Below are 23,376 nucleotides of genomic sequence, written 5' to 3'. Positions count from 1 at the left end.
CAAATTGAGTGAGATCACTGATTACATCACGGAAGGGACGGACAGAAGAAAGGATGCAATTTTCAAAGTATTCAAAAAGACAGAATGCCCTCACAGGCTCTCAAGGTCACATTTAAGAGTAACAAACATTTGCACGTGCATCATTTCCTTCCACATACCTTCACAACCGGTGGCGGTGACCTCGGCGAAGGGGTTGTCACAGCGGTTACACTGTTGCCCAATGACCCCGGCCTTACAGGGGCACTGTCCGGTGTGTGTGTCACAAGTACGGGAGTGGGCCCCTAGAGGGAAGCACTCACAGGGGTAACAGGTGTCCTCATCCTTGGGCCGGTAGTAGTTATCCTGGGGAGAGAGAAGACAGGGTTAGTTTACTAAAGCCTACAACACGCAGTGTTATCTACCAGCCCATTGTTTAAGAATGGTTGGTTGATTTGGGACCTATTGGTGAGTTGTGGCCAATTCCTACTAGGTTTGTCATAGCTTACAATTGGGGGGCTTCAAGAGGAAAGAGAGTTTGATTCAAAAGGCATAGCCTGTGAGAAGAGTACCTGTCACGCTCTGACCTTTATTTCCTTTGTTTTGTATTTATTTAGTATGGTCAGGGCGTGAGTTGGGTGGGCAGTCTATGTTTGTTTTTCTATGATTTGGGTATTTCTATGTTTCGGCCTAGTATGGTTCTCAATCAGAGGCAGGTGTCATTAGTTGTCTCTGATTGAGAATCATACTTAGGTAGCCTGGGTTTCACTGTGTGTTTGTGGGTGATTGTTCCTGTCTTTGTGTTTTGCACCAGATGGGACTGTTTTAGGTTTTCTCACATTTGTTGTTTTTGTTAGTTATCTCATGTGTAGTTTCTTTATAAATTAAAGAATATGAATAACCACCACTCTGCGCTTTGGTCCGCCTCTCCTTCAGATGAAGAAAACCATTACAGTACCTGTGATTATCTTCTTACCTTGCACCGACACTCTCCACTGGTCTTGTTACAGTCAGGGTTGAATCCTTTGCTGATGTCACAGCTGCAAGGGCCACACATGGGGTTCCCCCACCAGCCCCGAGGACACGGCTTCTCAACCCTGACACATCACACAATAACAACGCATTTAGTTGCCTTCAGCACATAATGAATGGAAATAAAATGGCAGGAAAAAAAGTACCAGAAAAAAGGAGACTGCATTTATCCTTACATTACATACCTGCTATATAACGGTATCACTTAACAACAAACATGCATTCAACTGCATCATGAATCTAGCATAAATGTTCTATCCCTTGGAAGAGAGACACAACACAGTGAGTGAGTCAAACACTCTTTCTCCAAAACTTTCATGTCTCTGAGCTGATGGAGGGGTAAGATAGTGGGTTATGATAGGGGCAGGGTAGTCAGTAGCAGAGTATCAGTGCAGGTTGAGACCAAACACCTATGGAGGAGCACTGAAGCATGAGGTGGTCCCACAGCCTGCCTTAGACAGGAAATGATGTGTGACATATGGGTCAAAGGTCAGTGGGTAAAGAATTGACATGCAATCTACCACCCAGAGGAATAGTCAGGAGTACGTTGCTAGCTACTGTTACATAACTACAGTCCTACAGGAGCCAGTTATGGGCAGAACCTAATATAGCCAAAGCTGGCCTGAGGCTTGGCTTATCGTTATATATATGGCCAAAAACACACATACACTCACACAAACGCCCACTACAGACCCCGTTTGCATTTAAACCATACACAACCACATACATAGACACATGTTACAAGACCCAGTTAATGTCTAGAACAACACAGTGGTTTCATCTAACCCTCTGGCTCCTGCCTCTGACACTCACGCCAGATTCCTGCTCTGATCAAAGGCAGATCTGGGACCAGTTTTGAAAGAATAAAAATCCCCCAGAGAGCTCAGATCACAGTTCTGGGAAAAGCCACAGCTAGGGTTCATTACCAGCAGGCTTACGTCAGGTGCCGGAGAAGGACTGTTTTGAGTTAAGGCCAGTAAAAGTAGAGCCTGTTGCCAGTCAGATGAATGGTGAGGCGCATATTTGTGAAAGACAGAGAGGAAGGTAAGGGAGCAGAGGTTGATTAGGCTAACATGAAAACAATCAGATGTTGCGTTGATTTTGGAGGCATGTGAATGTGTGTTTCCCCTGCACTGTGGAGCCAAACCAGGGCACACACATACCCACACGTGCACACACTTACACAGGCACTTGCACAAAGCGGCCAGGTCTTACTTGTTTTCGCAGTACTGTCCGTAGTAGTTCTGTCCACACTCGCAGGTGTAGCCATGGGAGGAGCTAGGCTTGCGGACGCAGGTGGACACGTGCTCGCAGGGGTTGAGGTGACACGCGTCAACGCACTCCCTCCCAAAGTACCCTGGGAAAGGACACAGGTCACAGAGAGAAGAGAGAGACATCTGGTCAGCAGGTCTTCAACAACATTGCAGAACTATACACAGAACTATACACAGTTGAACTTCCGGCGCCGACAGAGATGGCCGCCTCGCTTCGCGTTCCTAGGAAACTATGCAGTTTTTTGTTTTTTTACGTGTTATTTCTTACATTAGTACCCCAGGTCATCTTAGGTTTCATTACATACAGTCGAGAAGAACTACTGAATATAAGATCAGCGTCAACTCACCATCAGTACGACCAAGAATATGTTTTTCGCAACGCGGATCCTGTGTTCTGCCTTACAAACAGGACAACGGAGTGGATCCCATGCAGCGACCCAAAAAAACTACTCAGAAAAAGAGGGAAACGAGGCGGTCTTCTGGTCAGACTCCGGAGACGGGCACACCGTGCACCACTCCCTAGCATTCTTCTTGCCAATGTCCAGTCTCTTGACAACAAGGTTGATGAAATCCGAGCAAGGGTAGCATTCCAGAGGGACATCAGAGACTGTAACGTTCTTTGCTTCACGGAAACATGGCTCACTGGAGAGACGCTATCCGAGGCGGTGCAGCCAACGGGTTTCTCCACGCATCGCGCCGACAGAAACAAACATCTTTCTGGTAAGAAGAGGGGCGGGGCGTATGCCTTATGGCTAACGAGACATGGTGTGATGAAAGAAACATACAGGAACTCAAATCCTTCTGTTCACCTGATTTAGAATTCCTCACAATCAAATGTAGACCGCATTATCTACCAAGAGAATTCTCTTCGATTATAATCACAGCCGTATATATCCCCCCCCAAGCAGACACATCGATGGCTCTGAACGAACTTTATTTAACTCTTTGCAAACTGGAATCCATACATCCTGAGGCTGCATTCATTGTAGCTGGGGATTTTAACAAGGCTAATCTGAAAACAAGACTCCCTAAATTGTATCATCATATCGATTGCGCAACCAGGGGTGGAAAGACCTTGGATCATTGTTACTCTAACTTCCGCGACACATATAAGGCCCTGCCCCGCTCCCCTTTCGGAAAAGCTGACCACGACTCCATTTTGTTGATCCCTGCCTACAGACAGAAACTAAAACAAGAGGCTCCCACGCTGAGGTCTGTCCAACGCTGGTCCGACCAAGCTGACTCCACACTCCAAGACTGCTTCCATCACGTGGACTGGGATATGTTTCGTATTGCGTCAGATAACAATATTGACGAATACGCTGATTCGGTGTGCGAGTTCATTAGAACGTGCGTTGAAGATGTCGTTCCCATAGCAACGATTAAAACATTCCCTAAACAGAAACCGTGGATTGATGGCAGCATTCGCGTGAAACTGAAAGCGCAAACCACTGCTTTTAATCAGGGCAAGGTGTCTGGTAACATGACCGAATACAAACAGTGCAGCTATTCCCTCCGCAAGGCTATCAAACAAGCTAAGCGTCAGTACAGAGACAAAGTAGAATCTCAATTCAACGGCTCAGACACAAGAGGCATGTGGCAGGGTCTACAGTCAATCACGGACTACAGGAAGAAATCCAGCCCAGTCACGGACCAGGATGTCTTGCTCCCAGGCAGACTAAATAACTTTTTTGCCCGCTTTGAGGACAATACAGTGCCACTGACACGGCCTGCAACGAAAACATGCGGTCTCTCCTTCACTGCAGCCGAGGTGAGTAAGACATTTAAACGTGTTAACCCTCGCAAGGCTGCAGGCCCAGACGGCATCCCCAGCTGCGCCCTCAGAGCATGCGCAGACCAGCTGGCCGGTGTGTTTATGGACATATTCAATCAATCCCTATACCAGTCTGCTGTTCCCACATGCTTCAAGAGGGCCACCATTGTTCCTGTTCCCAAGAAAGCTAAGGTAACTGAGCTAAACGACTACCGCCCCGTAGCACTCACTTCCGTCATCATAAAGTGCTTTGAGAGACTAGTCAAGGACCATATCACCTCCACCCTACCTGACACCCTAGACCCACTCCAATTTGCTTACCGCCCAAATAGGTCCACAGACGATGCAATCTCAACCACACTGCACACTGCCCTAACCCATCTGGACAAGAGGAATACCTATGTGAGAATGCTGTTCATCGACTACAGCTCGGCATTCAACACCATAGTACCCTCCAAGCTCGTCATCAAGCTCGAGACCCTGGGTCTCGACCCCACCCTGTGCAACTGGGTACTGGACTTCCTGACGGGCCGCCCCCAGGTGGTGAGGGTAGGCAACAACATCTCCTCCCCGCTGATCCTCAACACTGGGGCCCCACAAGGGTGCGTTCTGAGCCCTCTCCTGTACTCCCTGTTCACCCACGACTGCGTGGCCACGCACGCCTCCAACTCAATCATCAAGTTTGCGGACGACACAACAGTGGTAGGCTTGATTACCAACAACGACGAGACGGCCTACAGGGAGGAGGTGAGGGCCCTCGGAGTGTGGTGTCAGGAAAATAACCTCACACTCAACGTCAACAAAACTAAGGAGATGATTGTGGACTTCAGGAAACAGCAGAGGGAACACCCCCCTATCCACATTGATGGAACAGTAGTGGAGAGGGTAGCAAGTTTTAAGTTCCTCGGCATACACATCACAGACAAACTGAATTGGTCCACTCACACAGACAGCATCGTGAGGAAGGCGCAGCAGCGCCTCTTCAACCTCAGGAGGCTGAAGAAATTTGGCTTGTCACCAAAAGCACTCAAACTTCTACAGATGCACAATCGAGAGCATCCTGGCAGGCTGTATCACCGCCTGGTACGGCAACTGCTCCGCCCACAACCGTAAGGCTCTCCAGAGGGTAGTGAGGTCTGCACAACGCATCACCGGGGGCAAACTACCTGCCCTCCAGGACACCTACACCACCCGATGTTACAGGAAGGCCATAAAGATCATCAAGGAAAACAACCACCCGAGCCACTGCCTGTTCACCCCGCTATCATCCAGAAGGCGAGGTCAGTACAGGTGCATCAAAGCTGGGACCGAGAGACTGAAAAACAGCTTCTATCTCAAGGCCATCAGACTGTTAAACAGCCACCACTAACATTGAGTGGCTGCTGCCAACACACTGACTCAACTCCAGCCACTTTAATAATGGGAATTGATGGGAATGATGTAAAATATATCACCAGCCATTTTAAACAATGCTACCTAATATAATGTTTACATACCCTACATTATTCATCTCATATGTATATGTATATACTGTACTCTATCATCTACTGCATCTTTATGTAATACATGTATCACTAGCCACTTTAACTATGCCACTTTGTTTACATACTCATCTCATATGTATATACTGTACTCGATACCATCTACTGTATCTTGCCTATGCTGCTCTGTACCATCACTCATTCATATATCCTTATGTACATATTCTTTATCCCCTTACACTGTGTATAAGACAGTAGTTTTGGAATTGTTAGTTAGATTACTTGTTGGTTATTACTGCATTGTCGGAACTAGAAGCACAAGCATTTCGCTACACTCGCATTAACATCTGCTAACCATGTGTATGTGACAAATAAAATTTGATTTGATTTGATTTATATAATGGAACGAAAACTCAGTCAAAGCTGGAGACTACAAAACAGCATTCCTATGGTGAACATTTTTCAGAACAAGTGAATGGTGTGACGAGATGCAGACACAGGTGTGTGTGTGTACACCGTGTGTGCTGACAGCATGTGTGTAACCTGGGTCGCAGACGCAGGTGTGTGTGTGTGTGCCCCCTTACGTGCGCATGGGTGTGTGTTACCTGGGTCACAGACGCAGGTGTGTGTGCTCCAGTCGTCGCTGCAGTGGCTGTTCTCAGGGCAGATGTTAGAGTCACAGGGGTCAGCCAGGTCACAGCCGTCCTCTACACGAATCTTAAAGCCCTGCAGCATGTTCACGTTGACCACGTTGGTGGATGTCTCACCCATGCGTGCACCCTGTGGGAAAGAAAACATGCCCTCTCCATTAGGTCCCAGAGAATCGCAGGTACACACTCTCATCGCACGTTCTGCCCACAGCCCCTAGGTATTAGATAAAGACAGGTAGGTATATACATACAGTGGGCTACAGAACATGATGTTGTGCAGAATAATGTCATCCAGACGTGGTTTACTGTTAAAACGTACCTGTATGCATCCGGTGAAGCCATCGTGGACGTGGTTCCCCTCTCCTGGTAATCCTCCCAGATACAGTGCCCTCAGCCTCAGACCTGGCAGCTCGTTGCCTATCTCCACAGACCTCTGGAGATACGCAGACACACACAGAGTGTAAGATTTGCTGCGTGTGTGTGTGTTTGTATCTGTGTCTGTATGTGTATGTCTCAGTACCTCGTACAGCGCGTAGTCCAGTGACACCAGGGCCATGTATTTGATGTCCTTGCCGTCTTTGACGCTCTTCAGCTCCACAAGGACATGGTGCCACTCCCCATCGTTCACCCGGACTTGAGGGAAGCCCAGCACCGCTACCCGCTCAGATCCCAGAAACACCTCAAACCTTACGTACTGATCACTTATCTGAGGGGAGGGTGGGGAGAGAAAAAGAGAGAGATAGAAAGACAATTACTACACACAGGTAGTCTACTGAACTTCAATCAACCATATAACACAACTTACCTTCTTGCGCTGTTGTTGTTATTGTGCGTGTACAATAACTCACCAGTAAATTGATAGTAGAGTCTCCAGCGTTAGCCCGCATCAGTGTGCCAGTGCCTTGCCTCGTCCGGAACATCAGGCCCATGTACCAGGGCACAGCGATGGTGACGTCGAGGTCACTCCACGACACCAGGGCCTGGCCGTCAAAGTGCTGCGGGGACGGCATCACTAGAGGAGGAGAATAATACAAAATCAGAATCGCATAATATATTCAATAATCACTGCTATTAAGGCAAATCACGTGTTATACACATCACATGCTAAGTAGGGCTGGGAATTGCCAGGGACCTCACAATAAGATATTATCATGATACTTAGATGCCGATACAATATGTATTGTGATTCTCAATTTCTATATGTATTGCGATTCGATACTGCGATTGTATTGCGATTTGATGTCCCAAATATATTATTCACTGTATGTCTGCTACAGAGAGACACAAGAGAACATGGGAAAAGGAGTTCTGATTAGTCATGGAACTAAAAGTGCTGAAAGCATCTTAGCTCACTGTTTAAAAAGAAGATGGAGAACAAGCTATAGGATGAAAAATACCAGCGTTTTGGCGACTGGCGACTAGGGCTAGCCAGCAAACAAAACAAAAACATTTGTATTTTTACCTGGAGTCAAAGTAGCGATACAATATCGTCAAAAACAATATCTCGATATGTAACTGTATTCACCCCCCCCCCCCATCATTAATGCTAAGTATGTCAGACTTACAGATTGCATCTTGTATTTTTGTATACTTCCAGGGAGAATAATTACAGTAGCTAATCCACCTCACCATGTCTAATTCAGCTATAAGACATCATTACTGTCAAAAACCTTGTACCATACAGGACACTAATCCTTCTTTGACAAACATGCCCACAGTATAACACATCAGACATGCTGTAGTCAGTCAGTCAGTCAGTCATTCAGTATAACACATCACACTCCAGAGCACCCACTAGCCCTGCAGCCAAACAGACATGCTGTAGTCAGTCAGTCAGCCATTCAGTCAGTCAGTATAACAGTTGTATGTCTGTCAGTATAGCACTAGGCTGTTCCCTATGAGACAACTGAAGCGCTAAGCTCTCTCGATCTCCCTCCTCTCCGCAGGGCACATATTTCTACTGAGGCACAGAGTACACACACACACTCTCAGAAGATGCATGGGGACTAACTCCTGAACCATCTGTGTCTCTCCAACTTTCTTTTCACACGATACATTGCTCATTTGCAGTGCCTGGAAAGAGACAAAAGATGTACATGAGGCATAAAGAACAACATCAGAGATAGTCTGGAGTTGGATTCCTTCGAGATACAGTTCAGAAGAGAGTGGAGAGCAGAGGAAAACCACCAGCTCACACGAAACCTTCACACTAACCTAAAAACACTCACAGATGGATGTGCAACTAAACCACATCATAAACTCAGAAAAAAAAGAAACGTCCTCTCACTATTAACTGAGTTTATTTTCAGCAAACTTAACATGTGTAAATATTTGCCTGAACATAACAATATTCAACAACTGAGACATAAACTGAACAAGTTCCAGACATGTGACTAACAGAAATGGAATAATGTCCCTGAACAAAGGGGGGGGGGGTCAAAATCAAAAGTAACAGTCAGTATCTGGTGTGGCCACCAGCTGCATTAAGTACTGCAGTGCATCTCCTCCTCATGGACTGCATGCCAGTTCTTGCCAGTTCTTGCTGTGAGATGTTACCCCACTCTTCCACCAAGGCACCTGCAAGTTCCCGGATATTTCTGGGGGGAATGGCCCTAGCCCTCACCCTCCGATCCAACAGGTCCCAGACGTGCTCAATGGGATTGAGATCCGGCCTCTTCACTGGCCATGGCAGAACACTAACATTCCTGTCTTGCAGGAAATCATGCAGAGAACGAGCAATATGGCTGGTGGCATTGTCATGCTGGAGGATCATGTCAGGATGAGCCAGCAAGAAGGGTACCACATGAGGGAGGAGGATGTCTTCCCTGTAACGCACAGCATTGAGATTTCCTGCAATGACAACAAGCTCAGTCCGATGATGCTGTGACACACCGGACCCTCCACCTCCAAATCGATCCTGGTCTAGAGTACAGGCCTCGTGTAACGCTCATTCCTTCGACGATAAACACAAATTCGACCATCACCCCTGGTGAGACAAAACCGCGACTCGTCAGTGAAGAGCACTTTTTGCCAGTCCTGTCTGGTCCAGCAACGGTGGGTTTGTGCCCATAGGCAACGTTTTTGCCAGTGATGTCTGGTGAGAACCTGCCTTACAACAGGCCTACAAGCCCTCAGTCCAGCTTCTCTCAGCATATTGCTGACAGTCTGAGCACTGATGGAGGGATTGTAGTGTAACTCGGGCAGTTGTTGTTGCCATCCTGTACCTGTCCCGCAGGTGTGATGTTGGAATGTACCGATCCTGTGCAGGTGCTGTTACACGTGGTCTGCCACTGTGAGGATGATCAGCTGTCCGTTGTATCTCCCTGTAGCGCTGTCTTAGGCATCTCTCAATATGGACATTGCAATTTATTGCCCTGGCCACATCTGCAATCCTCATGCCTCCTTGCAGCATGCCTAAGGCACGTTCACGCAGATGAGCAGGGAACCTGGGCATCTTTATTTTGGTGTTTTTCAGAGTCAGTAGAAAGGTCTCTTTAGTGTCCTACGTTTTCATAACTGTGACCTTAATTGCCTACCGTCTGTAAGCTGTTAGTGTCTTAACGACCGTTCCACAGGTGCATGTTCATGAATTGTTTATGGTTCATTGAACAAGCATGGGAAACAGTGTTTAAACCCTTTACAATGAAGATCTGTGAAGTTATTTGGATTTTTACGAATTACCTCTGAAAGACAGGGTCCTGAAAAGGGGATGTTTTTTGGGGGGCTGAGTTTATGTCCAAACCCACAGAATGCGTCTGGGAAATCCTGAATTATCGACTGTCTCGTCATGTTTCTCTTCCTGCGCCTCTACAGTACCACGGATATGCCTATGGTGTCCATTGCTGCTCTAAAAGTGATATGATATCTATGATTCCCGTGCTGTCCGTACCCATGATATAAAGTCTATGGTTTCTACTTCCTACACAGCTTGTCAACAAGTAGTGAAGCAGCCAAACCCTCCGTGTTACTTCTGTTCCTAAGTCCAACTACAGATACTCGATCTGCTGCCTGGCATCACTACACAGCTACCTCATCCAACCCAGACTAGGTGGAGATATTTGATCAAATATCAATGTGTGTGTGTTTTATAATTGTTTGGAAGCAGGCCCTAGAGGGTAAATCAAAGCCACCCTCTTACTGTTTTATAACTCAGTAGGAATATTACTCATATTCGTGTAGGAGCATTCAAAATAACAATATTTTTGGCAAGTGTTCTGGTTCTATTGCCCTGGCCTTGGGATAGTTTCCCAAATAAAGAAATTGCTTTTGACATAATGCTGACACACACACGCACACACACACTACAGCTTCCCTTGATGACTTTAGATGTCTCTGTGTGCGAGACAGGACAGGCACAGTGTGAGTCACTTAGTTTAACCCTTTCAGAGGAACACACACACACACACACCATTTCAGTACCCTGCTCCGGACCACAAAACCAGTAAATCACTGTCATACAAGCATACAAGCGCTATCATTAGGCCTGTTAGACACACACACACCACACCCCACCCCACCACACCCCACCCATCATCCATCCCTAGTGGGGGATATGAGCAACAGAACAGTCAGGATCAAAACAGGGCAAGCTGTAACAGTGTAACCACACATCATATATCTGTCTATCACACTCCCACACCTGTCCATCAGCACGGGAGTATATAAGACTGCTATGATTGGTACTGTAAATACACACTACAGGAGCGCTGTGGTCTGTTCCATGTCCACACTCTGGCTCAACAACAGTGGGGCAACCACAGGGTCCGCGTGTGTGTGTCCCCGTCCCTTGATCCTGGCACTGATATGTGAGTCAGAGTTGGTCTTTGTCTCATTAGTGAAATAGACAACAGCTCTTTGGGCCATGTTCTAAGTTTCACTATTATACTAACATCTAGCTTCTGCATAGCACGTGTATGAGTCAGTAATGACCAGTCACCTCAGGTTCCTGCTGGATCTCTATCCGCAGATACACTTCCTTCACACATACACACACACACACACGCACTCACACACACCCTTCTTGATCGCTATCTGAAAAGACACTTCCTTCACAGGAAGCTAAGCCACATTAACTCCAGTGTCCTTCCTCACTTCCTTATGCAATCAACTGTAACATAAACAAGTCCTGCTCACACTGACGCATACAGATGCCGACCCAGATATTCAATATGAGGGACCCTCATTGTAACATGCACGGCTGCAGTCCTTATGCCAACTTGAAACACACACACGTAACAGTATTGCTTCTGTCCCTCTCCTTGCCCCAACCTGGGCTTGAACCAGGGACCGTCTGAACACATTGACAACAGCCACTCCACAAAGCGATGTTACCGATCACTCCACAAAAGCCGTGGCACAGCAAGAGAAACAACTACTTCTAGGTCTCAGAGCAACTGACGTCACCGATTGAACACTACTAGCGTGCACCGCTAACTAGCTAGCCATTTCACATGGGCTACACACACACACACACCCTCACCTTGTTCGCAGTTCTTGCCCCCGTAGCCCAGAGGACAGTCACAGCTGTAGGTGTTCCACTTGTTGACACACACTCCTCCGTTCTGACACAAATCCTTAGTACAGAAATTGATCTTGGCAGGACAACCTACATGGGTCATGATAGATGTCAATCAGTAGCAGTAAACAAACAACACAGCTAACCTGAGTAAAGATGACAAAAATATGTTACCTGATGACAAAGGTTGTTACCTGCAGTGGTTCCGTTGTTAGCGATGAAGCTGGCCATGTCGGTGGGTTTGCTGTCGATGCTCAGGTTCCTCATGCAGCCCACAAAGTCTCTGTTCCTCACAGGGAAGTCCTCGGGCAGGTTGGGAACACCACCCAGCAGCAGCGGTCCTGTCAGGTCCAATGATCTGCAGGGGAGAGTACAGGAAACGGGGTCAGAATGGAGACAAAATGGCACTTAGAGTTCCTCTAATGGTTCTGGATCCAAAATGGCGCACCAGCCCCCAATGGATTAGGAGCTAAAGATCCACCAACAAAGTGCCAACTGATGGGTAATGGACTTAGGTGAAAACGAAAGTCACACACGATATTGAACTCTCTTTCTTTCAAATGAATGCAATGACAGGACCAACGTTCCACAACAGAGTGCCTGGTGACAGACACCAAAGTCTTCCTCAAAGTTTCTTAAGTTTTCTAAAGGGGATTACAGGGTACTGATGGTGTGAGTAGTATGGTTACCCTGCAAAAAGTCATTTGTCACAGGCCTTGTTGACTGAAAGGACAAAGCCACTGTAACCCAGCTAGCTGGCTTGATTCATTCCTCCTTCTGTAACACCACCAACGGCCCAGAAGATTTAGCAGGCAGCAAGGACGCTGGCTAAAGCAGCCACTTGGCTTACACACAAGCCTCTAAACTCACAAAACATCCAACGCCCAGGGTTTAACGTGAACTATTGCGACGCGACACCAATGCATAACGTAAAACATATGATCAATTTGAAAACGGCAAAAGGCCAATGTCATATGGTCTAAAAATGCCACAAAGTGCGCGTCGAACGAGTGTCACACAATGTATGCTATTTTGGGCCGGTGCTTTGTGGCGATTGTTGCCTCTCACTTCAGGAGAAACAGCTAGGGTGAAGTCTGAAACGACAAATAGGTAAACAGATAGATAGTGTGTGGGTGCGTCGTAACTTTCACTCCTTTTCGTCAAAGACTTAACCTAAAAGCCTGGGTGTCGGCCTCAGAGTCAAACGGAGCCACGTACTTTACTGTAGAACAGCTCTGAGCCTACCATAGTGGAGCGACCGGTTCTAAAAGAATGCAGCCTCATTACCCCGTCCCTTTGATGTGTTTTTCTTCTTTTCCTAAATGTGTTCTAGCTCGCTGCCTTGCCTAACATCCCTAATTTGAAAAGGATCTTGGGTTCAGATACAGAAACAATTAGTTGCAGCAGTAAACGTCTGAAAGATTAAGTAAAGGTTAAGCCATGTTAGGCTGTGTAAGAGGCCATGTCTGAGATATTCGTCTGACAATTGAGAGCATGTCAATCCTGAGCGATTAAGAGAGAGAAAGGCAAGGTAATGTGGTGTAATGAAGGTGACTGAACATCAGTCCTGCACTTACAACACTGACTCCTATTAGCCTAACACATATTAGCCTCTACTGAAGGTAGTGGAATGAACCTGAAGACAGAGGGGGAGGGACAGAGAGAGAGAAGAGAGGGAGAGAGAAGAAACAGAGAGAGAGAGAGAGGAGGGAGCGAGTGAACGAAAAACAGAGAGAGAGAGAAACAGAGAGAGACACTCACTTTTTCTGTCCTGTTTGGGTTCCCTGGGCAGCACAGGAGTAATTGCCGATCTGGTTGCCAAAACGAACTGCCATGGCAATGTCACAGTCGTCCACAGCAACCACAGCCACCTTCTCACCTGAGGGTCCATGGGGGATCCCCAGTCGACCAATGTTGGGCTGGAACACAGAGGTCATAGGTCTGATGATTATTACAGGAATGGTAAAAACAACTAACATCAATAATGGAGGAATGAAGAAGTTTCCCTCCTTTGAAAATCAGTTTTTACTCATTCCTTACTGTTTGAAAACAGTTTGCATTCTAAAGATTGCATGAAACAGTAAACAGTAAAAAGCTATTAGGTTCATTTGGTCATGACGGACACTGATGAGAGCAATTATCCTGATCAAGGGCTCTGGCCTATGAATGTTAATCTGAGAGAAATGAAGATCCGTTTAGAAAATCTGATCCAACTCATTGGTTTTAAACGCAGTGTCAAAAGCTCAGGCTGAACATTCATTTGCAGGAATGTATTTCCTCTAACAATAGGCAAGCAGTGGACTTGTGTGGAAAGACCAGTATTGTCTCACAGTGTATTTACTCCACAGCCTGGCCTGAGACCACAGATTAGTTGATTATCTGTCTCTCTGTCTCCCTGGAAAACAGTAAAGAGGTAAATAGTCTACCCCGTACAATAACTCCCGTACAGACCCCAACTCAGATGAACAGTAAAGAACTTGCCCCTACAATAACTAACTACAGATCACAATGCAGAAGACTACAGAGTTTACAGAAGATAGGAAGTCCTGGGTGCTTCAAGATTGGGCTAGAAGAGAGGAAGAGAATGAGAAAGGGAGAACGCGAGAGGAAGAAAAAGTGATAGAGGGGCCGGCAGAGTGTTTACCACTGACAAATAACATTAAAGTAATAGGACAGTGTATGGTAGGGCAGACAGGCTGTGGGAGGAAAGAAATACAGAAATAGAGATGGAGACTATAGTTAGAAAGAAAGAGAAAAGAAAATGAGAGAAAAACAAGAGAAAGTTGTGAGCGAGACAGAAACAGAGAGCGAGCTCCATTTTGGGTCAGAGCAGTCCCAGGCTGGCACAGTTGCCAGGACACAATATCCTTTAGCAGCATTATCACTACCACTCCTTTAGCCCCACCCCTTTCCACCACTCTCCACACCTCTCCACCTTCAAAACACTTTCACATTTTCCACATAAAGACCTACCTAAACAACAGTGCGCTTCTGACCTCGTTACACTCTCTCCCTACATTACACTCTCATTATCTGTCCCCGTTTCTCTCTTTCTCTCACTCACTCACACGCACACACACACACACACACACACACACACACACACACACACACACACACACACACACACACACACACACACACACACACACACACACACACACACACACACACACACACACACACACACACACACACACACAAACAGGGTTTAACAGGGACAGTGTGTGTCTAGCAGTGAGGATATTTGATCCCTTTCCTGTGGAAGTGTGACAATGGGGAGGATGGGCTGTTGAAAGGCAGGCAGGTGTGGTCCAGCAGCAGAAGCTGGAGCAGGAGCAGGCCATTGTGGGATAGCTCTCAGACAACACACCACCAACTGTGTCTGGACGTTTACAAAGTACAAAAGCTTAATAAAAAGGTAATTCGCACAGGACTGGTCTGAGGATGTAAGTCATTTTAGGTTACTGCTCTTTGCGGTGTAACCTCTATTGAAACCCCTAGATATTCTCTGGCTCATTGAGGGAGAGAGAGAGAGTGAGAGATAGAAAATGAGAGAAAGAGGTAGGAAGTATAGAGCTCGAAAGCTTTGAACTTTTTAAGTAGAGGTAGCGAGCCGAGCGGGCGGCGGCGTTTCTTGAGGTCGAGCCAACTTCTCTTGGTACCACGTACAGCTCAGTACCGCACAATGCCCTGGTCTGCACTCACACTGGGTCAACCTGTAGAGCGTCATAACTCTGGCTGGCCAGGCCTGATTTAAGAGCTGCACTGGGAGCTGGCTGGCTACGCTCCGAAGGCACCACTAGAACTCTCTAACGGTTTGATTTACTATGAGAGCTTGAATAGAGAGCTAAGCACACGGCTCTCTGTCTAATCTCTTTATCAGAGAGCAGAGAGAGGGAAAGTAGTGGCACCATTACTGACAAATGTGCACATATTCACGTGAACCCACGAATGCAAACACACACACACACACACACACACACACACACACACACACACACACACACACACACACACACACACACACACACACACACACACACACACACACTTACTGCCAAACACAAGAAAATAATTACTTCCTCGCCTTGCCACATAACCATGAGAAAAGATCAATATTCGATAAGAAACAGTTATGTGCTAAATGAATGAGTGTAAGTGAATGAGAGAAAGGAGGGGCAGTTCTCAGAGTGGATAATGAACATTACCCTCTTAGCTGTGTGTAGGTGAAGTGTCTGCTGAATGACCATAGAGGTCTAGTGGATGTTGTAGTAAATGTTGTAGCCAGCTCCCTATTGACAGGCCAGGCCAGCAGATCAATGGCTCTCAGGGTGAAGTGTCAACGGTATACAGTACTGGCCTCCTAAGCAGACACTCTCACACTCTCTGGTTATGTTCCAAATGGCACCCTATTTAACAGCAATGTAGGGCTCTGGTCAAAGGTAGTGCAGTGCACTACATAGGGAACAGTGTCAGCCTAGTGACACTGTATGATTAATGAGACGAGGGGTGAAGCCACTCCATTGGCACGCAGAGAGGCCCATTAACAGCATGCACACACACACACACAAGCACACTCAATGAAATCTCACTCCATACTTGGATTGGGACACCAGGCCTCTCTTTACGCATTGGCGGCAACACACACTCAGCGGCAGTGGACTGGAAAAGAGTTGAGTGTGTGTGTGTGTTTATGCCCAGGGGGACAGGGAGGGCTGTGTTAGGGAAGGTACAATATAATATCCTCTTTACATATACCTTTAGAACAGAAACACAAATACATAATTGAGCTCAGGTGCATCCGGTTTCCATTGATCATCCTTGAGATGTTTCTACAACTTCACTGCAGTTCACCTGTGGTAAATTCAATTGATTGGACATGATTTGGAAAGGCATACACCTGTCTATATAAGGTCCCACAGTTGAGAGTTGCATGTCAGAGAAAAAAGTTTGGAACCACCAAGACTCTTCCTAGACCTGGCCGCCCGGCCAAACTGAGCAATCGAGGGAGAAAGGCCTTGGTCAGGGAGGTGACCTAAAACCTGAGCTCCACAGTGCTCAGGACCTCAGGCTGGGGAAAAGGTTCACCTTCCAACAGGACAACGACCCTAAGCACACAGCCAAGACAACGTAAGAGTGGCTTTGGGTCAAGTCTCTGAATGTCCTTGATTGACCCAGCCAGAGCCCGGAATCCGCTCCCCATCCAACCTGACAAAGCTTGAGAGGATCTGCAGAGAAGAATGGGAGAAACTCCCCAAATACAGGTGTGCCAAGCTTGTTGCGTTATACTGAAGACTCGAGTCTGTAATCGCTGCCCCCTTTGGCAGCGATTACAGACTCTTCAACAAAGTACTGAATAAAGGGTCTGAATACCTATGTAAATGTGATATTTCAGTTTTTTATAAATGTGCAAAAATGTGCAAAAGAAAAGGCATGGATATTTTTGTATGAGGGCATTTAGGCCACACAAGGCGGATGCCACAGGAAATTCGAGACCCGGTGAGAATATTATCAAAAGTGTGCAGCCTGCACAAGAAACAAAGCAGAGCTCATGCCTTTCATGAGACTTTTTTCAAATCATTATTAGAGTCGCATCAAAACATATAGCCCAACGTTTTAATCCCAGCTAAAGTTGAATAAATCATTCTAAATGAAGCATATAGGAGAATCTGCTTCTTTGTTAACTGCTCAACACAGAGTAGCCGCATGTGAGCACTCCCTCGGAAATCATGTGAGCACTCCCTCGGAAATCATGTGAGCACTCCCTCGGAAATCATATGAGCACTCCCTCGGAAATCATATGAGCACTCCCTCAGAAATCATGTGAGCACTCCCTCGGAAATCATATGAGCACTCCCTCGGAAATCATGTGAGCACTCCCTCGGAAATCATATGAGCACTCCCTCGGAAATCATGTGAGCACTCCCTCGGAAATCATGTGAGCACTCCCTCGAAAATCATGTGAGCACTCCCTCGGAAATCATGTGAGCACTCCCTCGGAAATCATGTGAGCACTCCCTCGGAAATCATGTGAGCACTCCCTCGGAAATCATATGAGCACTCCCTCGGAAATCATATGAGCACTCCCTCGGAAATCATGTGAGCACTCCTTCGGAAATCACATGAGCACTCCATCGGAAATCATATGAGCACTCCCTCGGAAATCATGTGAGCACTCCCTCGGAAATCATGTGAGCACTCCCTCGGAAATCATATGAGCACTCCCTCTGAAATCATGTGAGTACTCCCTCGGAAATCATGTGAGCACTCCCTTGGAAATCATGTGAGCACTCCCTGGGAAATCATGTGAGCACTCCTTCGGAAATCATATGAGCACTCCCTCGGAAATCATGTGAGCACTCCCTCGGAAATCATATGAGCACTCCCTCGGAAATCATATGAGCACTCCCTCGGGAATCATGTGAGCACTCCCTCGGAAATCATATGAGCACTCCCTCGGAAATCATATGAGCACTCCCTCGGAAATCATATGAGCACTCCCTCGGAAATCATGTGAGCACTCCCTCGGAAATCATATGAGCACTCCCTCGGAAATCATATGAGCACTCCCTCGGAAATCTTGTGAGCACTCCCTCGGAAATCATATGAGCACTCCCTCGGAAATCATATGAGCACTCCCTCGGAAATCATATGAGCACTCCCTCGGAAATCATGTGAGCACTCCCTCGGAAATCATATGAGCACTCCCTCGGAAATCATATGAGCACTCCCTCGGAAATCTTGTGAGCACTCCCTCGGAAATCATATGAGCACTCCCTCGGAAATCATTTGGAAGAAATGTCCTTTCAATTTTATTTAGCTATGTTACATAGCATCGTCATACTATAAAACAATGCCACAGAATTCTAAGCAAATCTTGTCTGCTAAATGCACTAGTGTAGCCCACAGCCATATGGCACAGCCAGATCAGGACCTAACATAAGGACAACTCAAGAGTATACTATTCTGTTCTTCTGAAATAGACTACATTTTCTTCATATCATGCTTCTTTAGACCTGTCTAAAATAAATCATGCATTTATTGTGATGGTGTAGGCTATATCACATGGATTTATTAGACTTTTTAAAATGTAGATGTTGCAAAGGTCTGCATCAGTGGCTTGTAGGCTATGCGTGGAAGCCAGGAGATGCTAAATGTGTTTATGTTAATTAAAGGGTAATTTATTGTGAAACCAGAAGTTATTTGCTTGACAATCGCCGGCTGATAGAATTTCATGACCAGCACAGCCCTACTCAGGTCGTTATATAATTAAGCAATACGGAGGTGTGGTATATGGCCAATATACCACGGCTAACGGTTGTTCTTATGCACAACGCAATGCGGAGTGCCTGGATACAGCCCGTAGCCATGGTTTATTAGCCATATACCACAAACCCCAAAGGTGCCTTATTGCTATTATAAACTGGTTACCAACATAATTAGAGCAGTAAATAAGTAATTTTGCATCATACCAGGGATTTATCTGGCATTGAAATTCTTGGGTTATTTTTTTTATAAAAAAATGTTTTATAATAAAAGCATTTCTAAAATTCAGCCTCGGCGACGGGCCGAGCACGCCCACTGCCACACCTCCTTGCTACACCCACCACCTAAGCCCCTTTTTACTCCAGAACAAACCCCGCATACCGTGGTATATTTAAGCAATAAGGCATGAGGGCGTGAGGTATATTGGCCATATACCACAGACCCTGAGGTGCCTTATTGCTATTTTAATCTGGTTACCAATGTGAAAAGAGCAGTAAAAATAAATGTTTTGTCATACCCGTGGTATACGGTCTGATATTCCATGACTGTCAGCCAATCAGCATTCAGGGCTCGAACCACCCAGTTTATAGTTAAGCAATAAGGACAGAGGAGGTGTGGTATATGGCCAATATACCACAACTAAGGGCTGTTCTTTGCTCGACGCAACGTGGATACAGCCATTAGCCGTGATAAATTGGTCATATACTGTACTACAAACCCCCAAGGTGCCTTATTGCTATTATAAACTGGTTACCAATGTAATTAGAACAGTAAAAAGTTATGTTATGTCATACCCGTGATAAACCACGGCTTTCAGCCAATCCGTATTCAGGGCTCAAACCACCCAGTTTATAATGTCTAATATACCACGGCTTTCAGCCAATCAGCATCCAAGACCCAAACTACCTGGTTTATAATATACAGTACATGTATGGTGAAATCAGAGGTGATATATGTATTGCAGCAGGTGATATACATCATGCAGGTATGCGATTTATAATGAGAACACACCTCCGTCTCTGGCACAGTGCCATTCTCCCCCGGGACCTGTACCTGGGTGCCCCCTGGGATCTCATGGTAACCACAGACATCCCCCTTTCCTGTCTTGTACCCTTAAAGGGGCAATCAGCTGTTGAAACAATAACAAAGCTGTCACCCCGTTTATTTATTATATAATTTTTTATTTAACCTTTATTTAACCAGGTAGGCTAGTTGAGAACACCTTTATTTAACCAGGTAGGCTAGTTGAGAACAAGTTCTCATTTACAACTGCGACCTGGCCAAGATAAAGCATAGCAGTGTGAACAGACAACACAGAGTTACACATGGAGTAAACAATTAACAAGTCAATAACACAGTAGAAAAAAAAAGAGAGTCTGTATACATTGTGTGCAAAAGGCATGAGGAGGTAGGCGAATAATTACAGTTTGTAACAGTAACAGTTTGGGTCCAGGGTGTCTCCCCCTTTGAAGAGGGGGATGACTGCGGCAGCTTTCCAATCCTTGGGGGATCTCAGACGATATGAAAGAGAGGTTGAACAGGCTGGTAATAGGGGTTGCGACAATGGCGGCGGATAGTTTCAGAAATAGAGGGTCCAGATTGTCAAGCCCAGCTGATTTGTACGGGTCCAGGTTTTGCAGCTCCTTCAGAACATCTGCTATCTGGATTTGGGTAAAGGAGAACTTGGAGAGGCTTGGGCGAGTAGCTGCGGGGGGGGGGGGGGGCAGAGCTGTTGGCCGAGGTTGGAGTAGCCAGGATGAAGGCATGGCCAGCCGTTGAGAAATGCTTGTTGAAGTTTTTGATTATCATGGATTTATTGGTGGTGACCGTGTTACCTAGCCTCAGTGCAGTGGGCAGCTGAGAGGAGGTGCTCTTGTTCTCCATGGACTTTACAGTGTCCCAGAACTTTTTGGAGTTAGAGCTACAGGATGCAAATTTCTGCCTGAAGAAGCCGGCCTTGGCTTTCCTGACTGACTGCGTGTATTGGTTCCTGACTTCCCTGAACAGTTGCATATCGCGGGGACTATTCGATGCTATTGCAGTCCGCCACAGGATGTTTTTGTGCTGGTCGAGGGCAGTCAGGTCTGGAGTGAGCCAAGGGCTATATCTGTTCTTAGTTCTGCATTTTTTGAACGGAGCATGCTTATCTAAAATGGTGAGGAAGTTACTTTTAAAGAATGACCAGGCATCCTCAACTGACGGAATGAGGTCAATATCCTTCCAGGATACCCGGGCCAGGTCGATTAGAAAGGCCTGCTCGCAGAAGTATTTTAGGGAGCGTTTGACAGTGATGAGGGGTGGTCGTTTGACTGTGGATCCGTAGCGGATACAGGCAATGAGGCAGTGATCGCTGAGATCCTGGTTGGAGGAGACAGCGGAGGTGTATTTGGAGGGCCAGTTTATGAGAGTGCCCTTGTTTACAGATTTAGGGTTGTACCTGGTGGGTTCCTTGATGATTTGTGTGAGATTGAGGGCATCTAGCTTAGATTGTAGGACTGCTGGGGTGTTAAGCATATATCCCAGTTTAGGTCACCTAACAGAACAAACTCTGAAGCTAGATGGGGGGCGATCAATTCACAAATGGTGTCCAGGGCACAGCTGGGAGCTGAGGGGGGTCGGTAGCAGGCGGCAACAGTGAGAGAATTATTTCTGGAGAGAGTCATTTTTAAAATTAGTAGTTTGAACTGTTTGGGTATGGACCTGGAAAGTATGACATTACTTTGCAGGCTATCTCTGCAGTAGACTGCAACTCTTCCCCCTTTGGCAGTTCTATCTTGATGGAAAATGTTATAGTTGGGTATGGAAATCTCAGAATTTTTGGTGGCCTTCCTAAGCCAGGATTCAGACACGGCAAGGACATCAGGGTTAGCAGAGTGTGCTAAAGCAGTGAGTAAAACAAACTGTCACTGATTTGGTAAATAGCTGAGGATTGAGGCTGGAGAAATGTAACCAATTTCAAAAGCAGATTGCCCCTTTAAATGCCTGTGATGGTTCTTCACTTCTGAACCACGTTGTTGTGTGAGCCAATGTGAGTGGTGGTGACAGACTTTCTTCAACAGAAGCTAGTAGTTAGTAAAACCACACAGAGTGGAGGATATGTAGTCAGTCTCACCTTCGTGTTCCCCTATGTCCTCAGCCATGCAGGGCTGGGAATGCAGGTGTTTTATCACTAGAGTGTGTAATTGCATGGTCTGTTCTAATCTAGAGAAAAAAGAGAGAAAGAGAGAGACAGACCGAGAGAGGAGAGAAAGAAAGAAAGATGGAGAGGAACAGATGCAGGTCCAGATGTGGTATATGGGGGTCCACACCGAACGGTGTAGGGTAGAAAGATGGAGAGGAACAGATGCAGGTCCAGATGTGGTATATGGGGGTCCACACCGAACGGTGTAGGGTCTGCAGCAGTCTGTGCTCAAAACTCACTTCACACTCACACACACCGAAATCCCAGGATAGGGGTCCGATATGTGTCTGGCGTATTGACATATGCGCAGGGGCAACTGCTCGGCCTCCAACCGCAAGGCACTACAGAGGGTAGTGCGTACGGCACAGGACATCACTGGGGCCAAGCTTCCTGCCATCCAGGACTTCTATACCAGGCGGTGTCAGAGGAAGGCCATAAAATTGTCAAAGACTCCAGCCACTCTAGTCATAGACTGTTCCCTCTGCTACTGCACGGCAAGCGGTACCGGAGCGCCAAGTCTAAGTCCAAAAAGGCCTTTCAACAGCTTTTACCCCCATGCCATAAGACTCCTGAACAGCTAATCAAATGGCTACTCCCCCCCTTTTACGCTGCTGCTAATCTCTGTTTATTATCTATGCATAGTCACTTTAACTCTACCTACATGTACATATTACCTCAATTACCTGGACTAAACGGCACATTGACTCTGTACCGGTACCCCCTGTATGTAGCCTCGCTATTGTTATTTTACTGCTGCTCTTGAATGATTTGTTAAATTTTTTTCTTATTTTTTTTACTTATCTATTTTTAACTTAACACATATTTTTCTTAAAACTGCATTGCTGGTTAAGGGATTGTAAGTAAGCATTTCGCTGTATGGTCTACACCTGTTTTATTCGGCGCACGTGACAAATAAAATTTGATTTGATTTGAAACTTTACCATTCACCCAGCTATCAGCTGGTCACAAGTGTCTCCCACGCACACGCACACACACACACACACCCACACCCACACCCACACACACACAGAGGAAAGGGACTTCTCCAATACAGCTCCAAGACATACATACAGTAGACATTTGACTAAGTCCTGTGTGAAATAATGTTGCCCTTTATATGGAATGGGGCTTTCAGTGACACTGACTGTTATTCAGCATACCGACAGTTAGATCTGTATGTATGGGAGAAATGTATCGAGTTACAACAGAGTTTTCAGCAGAAAT

General features: G+C 46.3%; 1 protein-coding gene across 6 annotated transcripts in view; it reads right to left on the bottom strand.

The window, feature by feature from the left end:
* LOC109896330 (cadherin EGF LAG seven-pass G-type receptor 1) overlaps positions 1-23,376 on the bottom strand; it is a 125,635-nt gene that overhangs the window by 18,915 nt on the left and 83,344 nt on the right. For all 6 annotated transcript variants that reach the window (XM_031832023.1, XM_031832022.1, XM_031832027.1 and 3 more), the window contains exons 8-17: positions 13,464-13,621; positions 11,897-12,060; positions 11,667-11,792; positions 7,036-7,199; positions 6,708-6,893; positions 6,507-6,620; positions 6,143-6,317; positions 2,224-2,365; positions 953-1,073; positions 159-342 (exon numbers count right to left, since the gene is read on the bottom strand). In XM_031832023.1, coding sequence (XP_031687883.1) covers positions 159-342; positions 953-1,073; positions 2,224-2,365; positions 6,143-6,317; positions 6,507-6,620; positions 6,708-6,893; positions 7,036-7,199; positions 11,667-11,792; positions 11,897-12,060; positions 13,464-13,621 — 1,534 coding nt within the window. The remainder of the gene's footprint in view (positions 1-158; positions 343-952; positions 1,074-2,223; positions 2,366-6,142; positions 6,318-6,506; positions 6,621-6,707; positions 6,894-7,035; positions 7,200-11,666; positions 11,793-11,896; positions 12,061-13,463; positions 13,622-23,376) is intronic.

The sequence above is a fragment of the Oncorhynchus kisutch genome, linkage group LG9 (assembly GCF_002021735.2).
Source record: "Oncorhynchus kisutch isolate 150728-3 linkage group LG9, Okis_V2, whole genome shotgun sequence".
In the NCBI taxonomy this organism is placed as follows: Eukaryota; Metazoa; Chordata; class Actinopteri; order Salmoniformes; family Salmonidae; genus Oncorhynchus; species Oncorhynchus kisutch.
Note: the sequence above shows the minus strand (reverse complement) of the source record. Positions and strands in the feature narration are given on the sequence as shown.